At 38.2% G+C, this 14,942-nt stretch overlaps 1 protein-coding gene across 1 annotated transcript; it reads left to right on the forward strand.

Moving 5' to 3' along the window:
* The first annotated feature begins 443 nt into the window (after window positions 1–443).
* LOC139724700 (leucine-rich melanocyte differentiation-associated protein-like) lies at window positions 444–13,818 on the forward strand. Its single transcript, XM_071635821.1, has 7 exons — window positions 444–637; window positions 2,535–2,635; window positions 4,589–4,720; window positions 5,826–5,960; window positions 6,697–6,820; window positions 12,797–12,884; window positions 13,716–13,818. The coding sequence occupies exons 1-7, from the start codon at window positions 545–547 to the stop codon at window positions 13,793–13,795; spliced, it is 753 nt and encodes a 250-aa protein (XP_071491922.1). The 5' UTR covers window positions 444–544; the 3' UTR covers window positions 13,796–13,818.
* The last annotated feature ends 1,124 nt before the right edge of the window (window positions 13,819–14,942 follow it).

Here is a 14,942-nt window from a genome sequence, read left to right on the forward strand (position 1 = left end):
TGAAGTAAAGAAGATAGGCCGTGTATTTTCAGTCTCGCAAGTCTCATTGTAAACATCACTGACTTAAAACGTATAGTTTATTGAACCCGCTGCACATGACTCAGAGCAAGTACAAAGTTCATCACCACGCACGTATCTACCTGCATGTACTCCTTCAGTTAGTTAGGATCTTTGCCATTATAATTTCCAAAGATCTATAAGCTGGAGATATCCCGTGTGATACCATCTAAATATCCAGGAAAGCAATTACTTTTTTCCTGCTGTACCGGGGTATATCTAGAGCTATAGCAATACTATATCTAGATGTACTTGTATCATGCTTGTGATTATCTCCACTCAAGCATAATTTTCTGCTGTTTTACCGTTTAACCTTAAACACGCAAAGTGATTACTGATAGTGATACGTGTGTATTGGGGAGGCATTTATCGTCAACTACTACGTCGACAACCGTTCCACCTTACGCCGTATAGGGGTATGGTACAGGACAGGACTTGAGAGACCCCTTGTGCCACTTGTGGAAAAGTAATCTGACAAGAACCAAAAATGTCAGTGGACTCTTCAAATACAGAGAATGGCAACTTGAGTGACAGTAATGGGATCAATGAAAGATTAGGTCCAATCATAGAGGGTACTCAGGTGAGTGAGAATTAATTCGCATTTTTTACGAGGTAGGCCCTACACAATATGTTTCGAAGGAGCTCTGTCAAAGCGTTGTCCCACATATGCCTTTGTGTGTGTGTGCCTGTCATCCGTCCTTCACTGAAGTGAACGCGCGTCGTGAAGCAGAGTCGAAAGCGAACTGTTCGTCATTATGGCTTTGATAATGATAATTCATATTATGCCTTTACTTGTTAGATTTAGAATGAGTTCCTGGCTTTTGAAATCCGGCTCATAAGAGTGCGATTTGTTGTTGCTCCTGCTGTTATCCAACAGTCTTCTTAGTGAGGGCAACAGTATCAGTTTTATAGTCTTCAATGATAATCTTTTGATGGAGTTGAAGCTGAATTGAGTAGAGTCTAGGTCTAAAACTAAATGCCAAATGAAAGGGGCGTGGAAACGGTGACACCATGTGTTTACGTGGTATTTCTAGGGACAAAAGAGAACACTATAACATATAAAGAAATTATAAACCCAACCCCTATCCCCAAAACAAAGCAAAGCCAAAGGCAACTGCAGGACTCTTTAATCCAGTGCAGACCATGTTTTGTTTGTTTTTTAAACTTTCTCACCCTTACTCAAGTGACCAATTTTTAGTAGGTCTATAGCCACATAATTGGAAATGTTATTTCCAGCCAGCCATGTATAGTTTCTGTATTCTGGTTTATTTATTTATTTATTTATTTTTTTTTTTAATTTTACTATTAAATTTAATTTTTTTAATTTTTTTATTTTTTTATTATTATTTTTTTTTTTTTTTTGGGGGGGGGGGGGGTAAAGGGGATACAAAATTAACTCGTAATCATTTTGAATCTCAAAAGGAGCTGGAGGTAAGAGTTCCTTTTGTACCCCTCCCCCCGGAAAAAACAATAATTAAAACCAAAAATATGTATTAAGCTAGAAATCATATACAATCATGTATACTGTCATCAGGTTGAAAAAATGGGGGAAATGGTCTAAACATAATGGATTATGGAATCTTGGGGTATGCAGAGATATTTAGTTATCATGGTATGTAAGAAAACATTAGGTATTATGACACATTTGGAAAAATGGTTGCAAATTTGTGCACATGTATGATAAGAATTTTATCTAGTCTGCCATAACATTGAATGATATGAACTACTATCACTCCATGTTCAATTTGCAGACTTCAATAAGTAAAGTATAAATATTAAACAGATTTGTAGAAATAGCCATACGGAATCAGATATAGAATGAGAAATTCATATAGATTGTGAATTCTTTGTTTTCTTAAAACAGCAATTACAATTAATGCAATTTCATTTTCTGCAATAATGGTTTCCTCACAAGTCTCTCATTGATGTGTACATTCCCCTAAAATATCCTTGATACAGTAGTCTCTGCGTAATCAGGTTGTGTTGGGCAGAGCATTTCGTACACAATCTAAGCAGTGTATCCAATTTGCTGGAGAGCATGTTTTATTCATAAATACCACAAACTAATAGGGCACCATCCTCTGTATCACACACACACAGCACGGTATGTCACGTCAGCCGCGGATTGTCTGGTGCCTGACACTTGTAAGGACAAAAGTCACACGGCATCCTTGCAGAAACCCAATTTTTATTAAAGTGCTTTCAAGTAAAATGACAAATAACAAGTGACATCAATACTTTGTTTCTTCTGATCCCTGGGTTGCTCCTGGAGAGTTGAAGACTTCTCAAAATTTGTGCAGCTAGACTCATGCTGGGCATGCAGCCATGTGCTGCAGCAAATTCTGCTGTCCTCAGTATCATGGACTTCCGTTGTAGTTAACCACCTGTTTGTTTGTTTGTTTGTTTGTTTGTTTTTAATGTTTTTATGTATTACATATTCTTTCATTGCCTGTATTTGCTTTGCCTTCATTTTCCAGCTATCATATATAGACCATGCATGTGCAAACATTCCGGAAGAGCTAGGAAAATGGTATGGACCACAAATTACAAGGCTAGACCTCAGTTTCAACCTGATTAGGTGAGTGTTGATAAACAAAGGTATGAGACAGATTTGAATGAAGGGATGTACAGTGTAGGCAAAATGAAAAGTGAACCATGTGATTTTTCTGAAAACGTGAATATTGTTGGTGCCTGTGTCGATTTTAGGAGATACCAGTCTTTTTGAACAGCGTGTAAATTAAGCCTCTTGAATGGTAATCTGATGATTTTTTTTTTTTTTTTTTTTAAGGCTTAAAGCTATGACCAGAATTAAAAAAAAAAGGATGTCTGCATTGGAGCTTTAAGTTTTGATTATAACTAAACATGATAGTCTTCTTTCAATCTGTTCCCTACCTGCACTCACATGTTTATATGTCTTTCCAGTTAATTTATCAAATTGAATTTACGTTATAAAAGAACAACAAGAATGCTTCAGCCTTAGATTGTGTGATGCAGTGAAGTCTTAGAAGTGTGAATCTTGTGTGCAAAGAATATTTGTAAGAGTTTGCCATAAGGGCAATTCCGCAGTTAGGTGGACATGACATGGATAAAAGAAATGTGCCTCTTTATCTTACTCTTTTAGGTATCAACTAATGCCATGGATGTTCACCAATCACTAAGGTCTTTCAAATTCAGTAGATTTTATTTTTCATATTTATTGATTTTGCGAGATCTAAAACCATCATTTAAAATGTACATGTGGGACTGGGGATGCTGAAATTCACTTAAATGCAAATTACAGTGGGTTGCTTTGAAATTTTTTCCTCAAATTTTTGCTAAAAGGTAAAAGATGAATACATTTAAATACTCCAGAAGTCATGTGACATTTTGTCAATTACAGAAGGGTGAAATGACCTGCGGAATTACTCCGGACAAATGTAACGTTACTAACCGTAATGTTACTAACCATGCATTTGGGGGTCTAGCTAATGAATTATTGGTCAAACTGCTAAAAATATTTGCGTGAACATTTGTCATGATGCAATAATTGAAATTAATGCAACACTTTGTTTGAAGTAACTTGAAATTTTCCACACTTTTTGTTACAAGACATTGATTTTTTGGTCATGTGCTTTTTTCGTAACGTTACTAACCAGCCCTTTTAGTTGCCATAGCAATTCTAATATTTATTGGATTGTACTCATTCTTTTCTATATCATAGACCTGGGGAGGATGAACATGTTTTAACATGATTTTGACTTGAAATGAATAAATGGTGATTTAGCAGTAAAAATAAATATCTAAATTTCTTTAAATGTAACGTTACTAACCGCGGAATTGCCCATAATATGATGTATCATTGCATTCCCTCCTTCCCTGATCTGATTAGGGATATTGATGTCAGTTTCTGTTTCAGTGTAATATACCAAGACATTAAATTGTCAAACTCTACTCATGAGTATATATATACAAGTAGGGGCATTTGTTGATTGAAGTGGTTGTCAGACTCAAAGCCCATCTATAGTTTCCAATCTTGTGTAAAGTGCCTGATGGACATCTTGAATATGTTATTAGTTATATCTCACTTGAAGTGATTTCATTCTTTCTTATTGTGTGGAGCAGCAAAATCTAAACTTAAGTGTTGATTTCACCAAGGAAATACAAACCAAGATTACACTTACATACACTGGACAAAGTGCTACATTTGACATGTGTATTTAACTCTTCATTTTACTGTGTACAGTAGTTGTTGAAAGTTTTCTTTCTTCCAGTCAACATTTCTTACTAGATTTTCCCCGTACACGCATTTCTATTGCATTTCTAATACAAGAATAAAGAACAGTTATATTGATGTGGCTGTGCAGAACTTAATAGACTTTATCCTTTCTGTAAATGTATTGAATTTTGAAGGCGGTTAAAATAGTGTGAAGTTCCAGCTTCTCTCTCTTCACCTCTTTTACTCAGTAGTTGTCCATTTCTGTTTGTATGTTTGTCTGTTTTCTGGCTATCTGGCAATTTATGACTATGAGTCTTCCGTATTACATCTGTGCAGGACATTAACAGGCCTAGAAAGATTCAGCCGGCTGGAAGAGCTAGTAGTAGACAACAACGAACTTGATGACCTGCTGTACATTCCCATCATGCCACACCTGCACACGCTCCTCATGAACAAGAACAAAATATCCTTTTGCATGAAGTGACGTAATATTATGTAAGTAACACACAGATGAAAGTGTGTTAGTGAAGATAAAGTGCGCTGGAGGGTATTTACAATGGTGCGACATGTACGGCATTGTTAATACTGATACGTGAGAGTGATGCTGCGTCTTCACTTGCATCATGAATTAAAACCTGTGCATTATTTGTTTTATAGAATTAGTCTATGAACCATGATTTCAGCAGGTAAAACGTATTTCACCCCAGTGGGGCTGCTCTCTGAATGGCCATGCAGGCATCTGTGTGAATCAAAGGGATTGTTTAGGTTTGTGCTGCATGCACAGCCAACTGCACATATACAGAGATATTGGTATTCTGCCATAGGATAACATGGAGAGCAGCTATAATCTTTTCCTGCACACTTTTTGCACTCCCATGCATTAGTGTAAAAAATAAAAAAGAGCACATGTGACTCATTTCAGTGCTTCTGATTGACTACATTTTTAAACCCATTTTGTCAGACACAAAACATTGCTGCTCTATTTCTTGGGAAGGGTGTACAGATCCTTTTATCCTCAAGCCTGTTTCCTTTCTTAGTTCAGTTGTTTGTGTAGGTGCTTATGGTATGAAGAGTGCAGAGTAATGGCAATAGTCATCGTTCTGGCTCTCTGTCTAAACAGGAAGGATGTGGGTCGATGACATGGAAGAGGTGTACAACATGATTTGCAAATGATTGAGTTTCCAGACACCTCAGTACCATAATTATGTTCCCCAATTTTATGTGCATGTGAAAATTTAAGCATATTTATCATATTAAAGGGAAGGCAGATCACTCTTCATTCAAAGAATGTGAGGTGAGGAAAGATCTGTAGAAGAATATAGACGGATACCAACAGTAATGTAATAATCAGATTGAGTAGAATTAATAACTGCTTGTGAATGGAAGGTGCTGTTGGGGAGGTCTGTTTCAGCTCGAAGATTGGGTAAAGTCACAAGTTACAATCTAGAGGGCAGTGATACATATCATGTGTTGTGAACATAAATGTAGCATCCATGCTTGACATGAATCCAAAGAATAGTGAAAATTTGTTACCATTTCTTTCAAGAACTTTCCTTTACTTTCCACACATAACCGATATCAATGTTCTCGTGGAGAAACTCCAGCTATCGCTACCCTCCCTCACATTCCTCAGTCTCCTTGGCAACCAGGCCTGCCCCAACGAGCTCTCCAGCTCGGAGAAAGACGAGGAGGACTACCAGCGATACAGGTGACCTTGGGAACCCCGGGCTCTCAGATCCACTTTCACTTTCTAGGTCATTGTGTTGAATGGAATAACAATAGTTGGTTGTCAGGGTGTTCAGATCATAGACAGCTACCCCTGGATGTTCAGTGTAAATTGAAGACTGGTTGAGTGACATGTGATATCATCAATCACTTGGTCATTCTTTGATTACTAGGTCCAAATTTGTGCAATTTTGAGTGAGTCCTGTTATTGCAAGGACCATGTACATCTTCCTGTCTTAGTGCATTGCTGCTGCATGGAAATATTTTGAGTACAATGTGCCATAGAGTAGGGATTCAAAGGCTGTCTGTGGCAAAATAGCTAGTTGTAAAGAAAAAAAAGGACAAGCAAACAGAAAATAAATTGCACAAAACAAGAAAAACTGTGAAGATACACTGTCCTCTGAATGCTGTCCTCTGAATGTACATGCTACACTTATTTCATGACTCAAGTAAGGAATAGATACTCCATAAACTATTTGTGTGGAGCTATGTTTGAAAATGTTTTACCTCCAAAATGAAAAGGGACATAATGGTTCACGCCATTTCAAATGTGCAATGAACATTTCTTGCCTGTGACTTCTTTTTTTTTTCATTACTGATAGGAGCTCTCTCCAATGGCTGTAATGTGTTAATTAGTGTTATCTGCTCCTCTAATTTCTCTGTAGTATGTACTGACTGTTTTATTTCCTCACTTGTCTACATTCATTCCTGTCTCCTAGGTATTTTGTCATTCACAGTCTTCCCACACTGAAGTTCCTCGACCACAGGCCTGTTTCGGCCAAGGAGAAGGCAGAAGCTAAGAGGGTGGGGTCACTCATGAAAGTCGCAAGACCAGAAGATGTGGTGAGCATTTGTTTGTTTGTTTGTTTGTTTTTCAAATTGTTGAATTTCTCAGACTGCATGTTTTTCTCCCTCTTAAAGTATAGTCTACCTTCCAGGCTGCAGGCTGGATATCAGTCAATCTGTTTGCTAGTCTCCTCCCCAGTCACTGTCCTGTTTATCTTTCTGCCTCTTCATCTGCACACTTCATACTCTAAATTTTTGTGTTTATCTGCATGTTTTCTGTGTGACTACCATCGTAGGCATCATTCTTTCTTTCTGACTGTCTGCATATCTCCATATTCTGCCTGCTATTATTGTTCTGTCTGTCTGTGATGTTTCTCTGCTAACACTGTGCTGTCAGGCTCTTCAGCATCTTACTGCATAGGCCCTGTACCTTCATGTATATCTCTGCCACATTGGTGTGAGATGTACTGTCAAAAGTTTGTTCTTGTCAGTTCAGTGTAATTTATTTATTTCAGGAGAATTTCTGGAGAAATGCATTTTACATTGGCATTTTACAAAGATTCAACTGTCTGGTTTATGTTTCAAATAGTGTAGCTTTATGTCGTATTGTGTGTAGGTAATATGCAGTAATAAGAAAAAAAGAAATATCTTGTAAGTAGACACTGAATAAGATTTCGGTAAATATTACAGATTTTTAACTTTAAGGTAGGCCATTTCTTTCATTATAAACTGAATGTCGCTTTATTGCGCTGCATCTAAAACTCAGATTACTTGATGCCTTGTACGGTGAATGTCATTTGAATGAGAGTGGAAAATACTGACAATGCAAAAGTTATGTGAAATTGATATTAAAGTGTATGTGCAGGTGTAGTTTTGCCTACATGTAGCCTGTGGAATAAGAGCTGGTACCATGCTTTTGTTGAAGTAGAGGCAGAATGCATGTCTTTGAGAGTGAAAGAATGATTTAGAGCTACAATCTACATAACCCTGGTACCTGTATCTGTTTTTGCATGGAGTTTGATATTTTGCATCGTGGCAGTATTTCTTTGCAACTGAATATTCATTTCAGTATTTGTTAAAAAAGCTACCAGGAATAATGTATTATACAGAAACCATTCGGAGTGTATTGTGCATATGAAAGGTGCCACGTTCGTGCTTGTTGTGTGTGTGTGTGTGTGTTCTCTTTTTTTTATGTAGAATTGAAGAGGGACATTTTCAAGACAATGTTGTGATATACACCATGTGTATCATAGAGTTCACAAATTTGATATGCATGAGGCAGGAAATGATACTGTTTGACTTTTCAATAATACATTATGTACTGATACCGTGTACGTGCATGATGTTGGAATAACAGCTGTTTTGTACATATACTGGTTGATTGTACAAGGGTGCCCAACTTCGAACAACAGCTCCCAGCATGTAGAACATGATTAACACTCAAAAACAAAACAAAACAAAGCATAATAAATGTATTTATCAAAAGATATACAAATCAAAGATTAACTTTGCAGGTAGCATCCCTAGGGGGTCAGGATCTCAATTTATAAAAATGGGCACCATGCCCCACCCAGAGGGCCCCAGGGGGCCCCAATATCCCCAAATTAAGGAATCTTAAAAAATTTGGGCCCTTATTGTACATTTTCATCTTCTACTTGAGAATGCCTGGTCAAATTTTGGTAGAGCTGTGAATAATTTAGATTAGTGACTGCGTGAAAGGTGAACTTGCGATACTCAGGTGAGCGCTAGACCCGCGGGTCTCTTGTTATTTTCAACTGATGAAATTAGTAATAAATTACATAAAAAAGGAAGCAGATTCCTTAGTTTTACAAACATTTGTAAGGTGTGAAAATAATGATTTAAGAATGATATTAAATTATTAAGTTTGGGAAGACTAGAATGACGTCTTCCTCCTTTATGGTATTCTGTTTTCCAATATTTTTTTTCTCTCTTTTCATCAAGATGATCATGAACAATGATATTTACATATTGTGTACATATCTATGTATTTTCATACTGATATGTTATGCACAGAATTTTAATCGATTTGTTAGTTGCCCTGTCACTTGATGTGAGCAAATTACAGTACTTTCATTCATTATTGATCCCAAGAGCATCCAAGTGCTAAACATGGAAGAAATGGACCCATGACATGCTTTACAAAGATACGCCGTTCTCCTTGACCACTGAACCAAATTGAATTTGTTGTTTTTTTGTAAGGTGTAGGGAACAAGTTATAATTTCATACCCTGAAATAGCATTTAGACTGGTTGATTATTTTGAAAATTATCAACATGGAAAGTTCGATTGTATCTTTTTGTTGTTGTTGTGGTGGGGGGGGGGGGACATACTGTATACACAGTATCAATCATATGTAGTACCCAAATTTTGTATTGTCTGGAATTGAAGATACTCGAGGGTCATGGCTATGGATAGGTTGCTTCTTTTCCAAGTGCTGTTGATTCCTTAAAGGCCAGCTTCATTCAGATTGGAGCATTTTGGAATGGTAACAAGGTTTCTTCAGTCAGTTCAGTTCCATCTATTTTCCACAAACTGTGAAGAAAGTGTGTATGTGTCAAGAAATTACAGTTAGGGCAAGAATATTCTCTCAGTAATCTCCACCGTTTGTCATTGGAGCAAAGTGAAATCGATCTGTGACTTTGCCTAACATGGTATGGGATCAGAAATCTCTTATAGGTTTACGTACACAAGGCACTGCAGTGTCCAAAATCAAAGGGGACTACAGGGACTAAGGAAGACTTTTGTTTATTTGCTTTTGCTTTAAAAACAGAGATCAGTGAAATCTATTATATGGCTATGATTTCTGTAAAGAGAAAAACCAAGATATGCTTGGTAGCCTTTGTGGAATTTGTTGGGTATATAAATTCTTTGTGTGACTTTTATCTGTGCGTTTAAGAATGCATTGAGTGCTGGGTCCTCTGCATCAATGATTGTATTAAAAGCATTGGCTGCGCACATGCATGTACAGTTGGTACTCAGTAGCTATAACAGGGCTCAACGCCAACTTATCTTCCCATTGGCCTGTCTGGACCACCAATGATTTTATATTTTTGAATTGTGGTGGTTTAAAAAAAAAAAAAAATAGAAAAAAATGTATTGGCCCAAATTAAAAGGAAAAAATGAAAATAGATATTGAATCCTGGTTGCCTGATTGGGCCAACAAATGATAACCATTTTGAAAGCCTGGTGGCCCCACATCAACATTTGGTGGTCCCTGGCCATCGAGCCCCTGCTAATTTTGAGCCCTGGCTATAATATCACACATGCTCACGCATCGGTTTTACCTGAGTGAACATAGGCTCCAGCGATATATTTGTCTGATGTGACATATTTCATCAAGTAATGTATCAATCATGACACAGCATCAACACAGCCAAAGAATGCACAGAAGTTGTCCTTTTGTGGAGTTCGTAGGAACTTTCAAATAATTGTGATATTTGTTTACAAGTCTGTCGTTCGCATAGCAAACACACAGTTCTTACCTCATGGTGTTTGTTAAGTATTGATAGTTTTTAAAGAGAGTTGAATTGAATGACCTCTTCTAAAAACCTAGTTAAAATCAAGGTATGGAAACACAACTTTCAAGCATGCTTAAGGTATCAGTATTATAAAATGAGCCAAGGTGTTTATAATTGTAATGATAGTTCTTGAAATTTATGAATGATTCTGTTTGATGATTTATATATCACACCAATCATGACAAAAACAAACAAACAAACAAGCAAAATACCTGCAAGTGTAATGAACAGTGCATTAATGACTGACTAGTTACAGACCTGTAGGACACCAGTGCTTATAATAAGGGCCTATACTTTGTAAATGTGCAATCATGCATACATACATTGTACATAACAATACATGTTCATACTTACATTCATGTTCATTCATGCATGTTCATTCATACATATTATATCTCTGCATACATAATACTGTATGTATGCACGGTACATACATATAATGTATATGTACATAATATAACATGTACATTCATATGCTCATACATGCATATGAACAATCATGATAAAATATGCATACATACAATGAACAATATACAAATGACGCACAGGTCTGAGTGCGTCAGTCGGAATTGTGTGCGTAAGGTAACTGTGGAATGCTTAACCCACTCGGCTTCGCCTCGTGGGTTTAGGCTATATTCCATAGTTACTGCATGTACACTATAATTTTCCGACTGATGCACAAAAAGACATGTGCGTCATCTGTTTTATAGAGTGGGTAATTTTCTTGCCAAAAACCCATTTTTCTATCGTGTTACCCGATGACAAATATACTGGATGCATTTCCTTTTGCCGTAGACGAGAGCCCGAAAACCATGCATCAGTTTTTACTGGACGCATGGTTTCTCTTCAGAACCATGCATCCAGTAAAAACTGATGCATGGTTGTTTTGGCCAATAGGCGTCTCGTACTGAGTGCGCGAATGCTTGCTTAGTGCACAAACCTTTGTTACAAGTGCACGTACTCTTGCTACAAGTGCGCGATAACATGTTTACCACTGTGACTCGATCAGCGTGCGGCCAGTACAAAATTAACACATAGCTCTCGACCAATGAGATCGCAGGATTCTCGCTACCCATTCTATAGACCGATTCTGTGACGCGCTATGTGTATTTTTGGCATGGGCAGCGCCATTTACGCGGTGTCTAAGCCAACCCCTCTCCCCCACCCCCTTCCGCACGCGGAATGAAAAACTGATGCATGGTCGTTTTAGCCAATAGGCGTCTCGTACTGAGTGCGCGAATACTTGCTTAGTGCGCGAACCTTTGTTACATGTGCGCGATAAACATGTTATCCGTGGGGTGGGGAAGAGGGGGGGGGGGTTGGCTAAGACACCTCAAAATGAGCTTATGGCTGCGCCCTGTGCCACAAATTGTCTGCTGCCCTCAACGAACCCGAATCGGTCTATAATAGTGTTTTAGGTGAAGCGTTAGAGAATGTGAGAAAATATGGCTGCATGTGTTGAGCCCTGGTCAGCATCAGTTGATCTCTGTCTTCCTTGTGTTTTGCTTGCTCAACTGATTACTGGTGGGTCCTTATCAGGATTGTGTATAACCTTTATACATGAATCTTCCTTGATAGTTGCATGAGCAGGTCTTTCCTTTGCTTTGTGGAATAGCAGCACACACCTGCTGACATATAAACAATGAAAGACCGAATACCGAGTGTCCATGTGTGCATTAGTTCAGTGGTAAATGAAACTTAACTGCACTTATCGCACCCTAGCTGTGTGAGTATATATTTGAACATGTCTGTATTTGCTTCTGCTTGTGTGAGTGTGCAATGCATTTATGTGCATACTAGTATGTATATCTGTAGTCATTCAGCTTTGTATGTAGGGGGCATGTGTATGTGTTATTCAGATTTTGAAGTTCGAATTTAGTGTGAAAGCATCTATTATATACCTTTACATGCAATTTTAAATGCATAAGTCATGCACATGCAATGCATATGTTGCTTGTATCAGTTGTATCAGGGCAATTACCCCCAGAGGGTAATTACCCCCCCCCCCCCCGACTAAATGCTGCTTAGTGATAATGTTAGAGTAAAGATTAGGGTTAGGGTTAGGTTTAGGGTTAGAGTTTGGGTTAAGGTTAGGATTAGTTTCAGGATTAGGGTTTGGGTCAGGGGAAGGGTATGGGGTAATTGCCCAGGGGGTAATCGCCCTACACCCGTATCAGTGCAATTGTTTACTGTATACGCTGTTATTTTCGTGTACGGTTTTTTCGTGAATTATGAGGTCCTAGACATTTTCACGAGATGTTGTTTTCGTGAATCAACACCGACTTTTATGTTAATGCTCTATTAACACAGCGCATGGAGGCATTTTCGCGTGTTGTTAAAGTCGCAATCCAACTGTGATTCGCGAAATTCACGAAAATTAAACCCTCGCAAAAATAACAGCTTATACAGTATTCAGTTCAAAAGGATTCATTATCATATTGATAGTGATAGGTTACAGTTGTTTTGTTTTGTTTTAATTCTCTCTACACCACAGGAAGATGCTGAAGATGCATTGGCGCACAGTTCAGATGTGTACACGCCCCTCCCCAGTTCTGCCCCACGGTTAGGGGGAGACCCCCAAGGTAAGCAAGTAGCTTCATCCTTCCACCTAGCACTCGGTACATTGTCTTACCCATTGGCTAGACTAATAATGTGGTGGTTCATGTGATGGGCTGGGTTTTCAACAGTAGCCAAGGTTGTGGATATCGCATTCCCACTGAAAGTTGTGACAGGACCAAGAGATCCAAGTGGCATCAGTTGTCAGCCCATTGTACATTCATCTTCACTACCGATAATTAATTGGAATTCCAATTTCTTTGCTCAATTTCATTTATCTTCACAAAAGTTAGATTTTACTTCAAGACTTTTGGATTTTTTTTTTTTTTTTTTTTTTTAATGAAATAGTTTTGCAGTCATTACTGCTGTGCCTCATTTCGTTGAAGAAAAAAAAAGTTGATGTGATAGCAACTCTTGCTGGAATGGCAGGTTTTCATGGTAACGACAAGAATCCAGCTTCCTGATTGGCTGCTGCTATGGGAAGTTACCACCCCAGCAAGACTTGCTACCCTAACATCTTTTATAAAATGGGGCCCTTTAGTGACCAAACTTGGATTGGAGATGCGCTTGAATGATGGTGCTGTCCAAGGTCATATATTGAGGTGAAAGTTCATTGAAGCCCATACGTTCAAGTTTACCTGCCAGACTCTTTTGTTACATACCCTGCATTGTCCAAAGTGGGCAGGACATGATCTAGCAACAGCCTTGTTAATTTCAGTCTGATTTGTAATCAAGCAGGTAGAAAGATAAAACAAAAAGTGATGAAACCTTGTGTAGCAATGAGTGAATGCTGTTTTTACATCTTTAGCTATCTACTCATGATGTTTTCTCCCTCTCACACTCGTGTCGTCGTCTAGGGACATATGGACGGTGCAAATATGTGTACTATGGCCGCCATTCGGAGGGAAACAGGTTCATCCGAAACAATGACCTCTGAGTCCAAGTCTCACCATGTTATAGAGCGCCCCCTGTAATCATGCCCCCCTTCTTGTGGCATCCGACAGCTGTTGGGATGGATGTTCACAAGGTCAAGGTCATGCACTCCTATTCAATCATCCCACCCCGCCCCAGTGTGTATCTACAAAATGGCAGTATCGAAATAGAAAAACCATGTGATCATGGACTGACCAATGCCTGCATAGTCAATCTGTGACTGCTCAGTTTGCACACCGGTATTTCTTATGTTGATCATGAAAGTTGTTGGTTCTTTTTTTTTCTCTCTCTGGCTATGCTTATATCACCGCATGCCTTTGGGGACACCCTTTATCACCATGCCGTGAACTCGGTATGAGTCCACTTTTAGTAAGAGCTGTCTGGCACTGATGGACACATGCCCTATATGTCAGGACATTATCTGTATAAATAATGTCATAGAGCTTGGTTTCCATTTCACAATAGAACAGAAAAAGTGAAACTATCACATCTGCAATCATGAAGCAATAACACGTGCACCAATGACTGTCTATAATTATCTGTGTGATTGCCATGAATCATAGCTTAAAATTGGTCCGCTATCTTTGTTGACAGCATACCAACTGGGATGATGTGAATAGTATGCACACGCCTATTTGACCGTGAAAGAAGCCTAGTTTAAGTGCTCCCCAAGTATGAGAGGGGTGATATGTACAATTGCAGAGGCCCAAACTGGAGTAGAAATGCAGACAGCATGCACTGTGTTTCATATTTTCATGAATGTTTGAATGCATGGACAGAATTTTTCTGGAACTAACCAAAAATACCAGTCTATCCAAGTATTCAACTTTGTTTTATTGTCGATGATATTCATTTTGATACCCGTGACTAGGGGGTGTACCAGCATCTATTTCAAAGTTTTAGAGACGGTTTTTGTGATAATGTGTTTGCCGATAATGTGTTTGTTGATAGTGTGTTTGCGGATTATGTACCAGCTGCATGATATTCATTTCCATATCATTACCAGATACATAGCTTCCTCATGGGTCAATATGAAAGGTCAGTGAAATTATGCAGCTGATGAATAAAATGAAATAGTTTGATTCCTGCTCATGAGTTAAATTTTTTAAATTGTAAAGAGAAAGCAAAACTATTCTGGAAGAAGAAAGTGA

The sequence above is a fragment of the Diadema antillarum genome, unplaced genomic scaffold (assembly GCF_040938485.1).
Source record: "Diadema antillarum isolate AM-2024a unplaced genomic scaffold, OU_Dant_1.0 scf00000226, whole genome shotgun sequence".
Lineage (NCBI taxonomy): Eukaryota > Metazoa > Echinodermata > Echinoidea > Diadematoida > Diadematidae > Diadema > Diadema antillarum.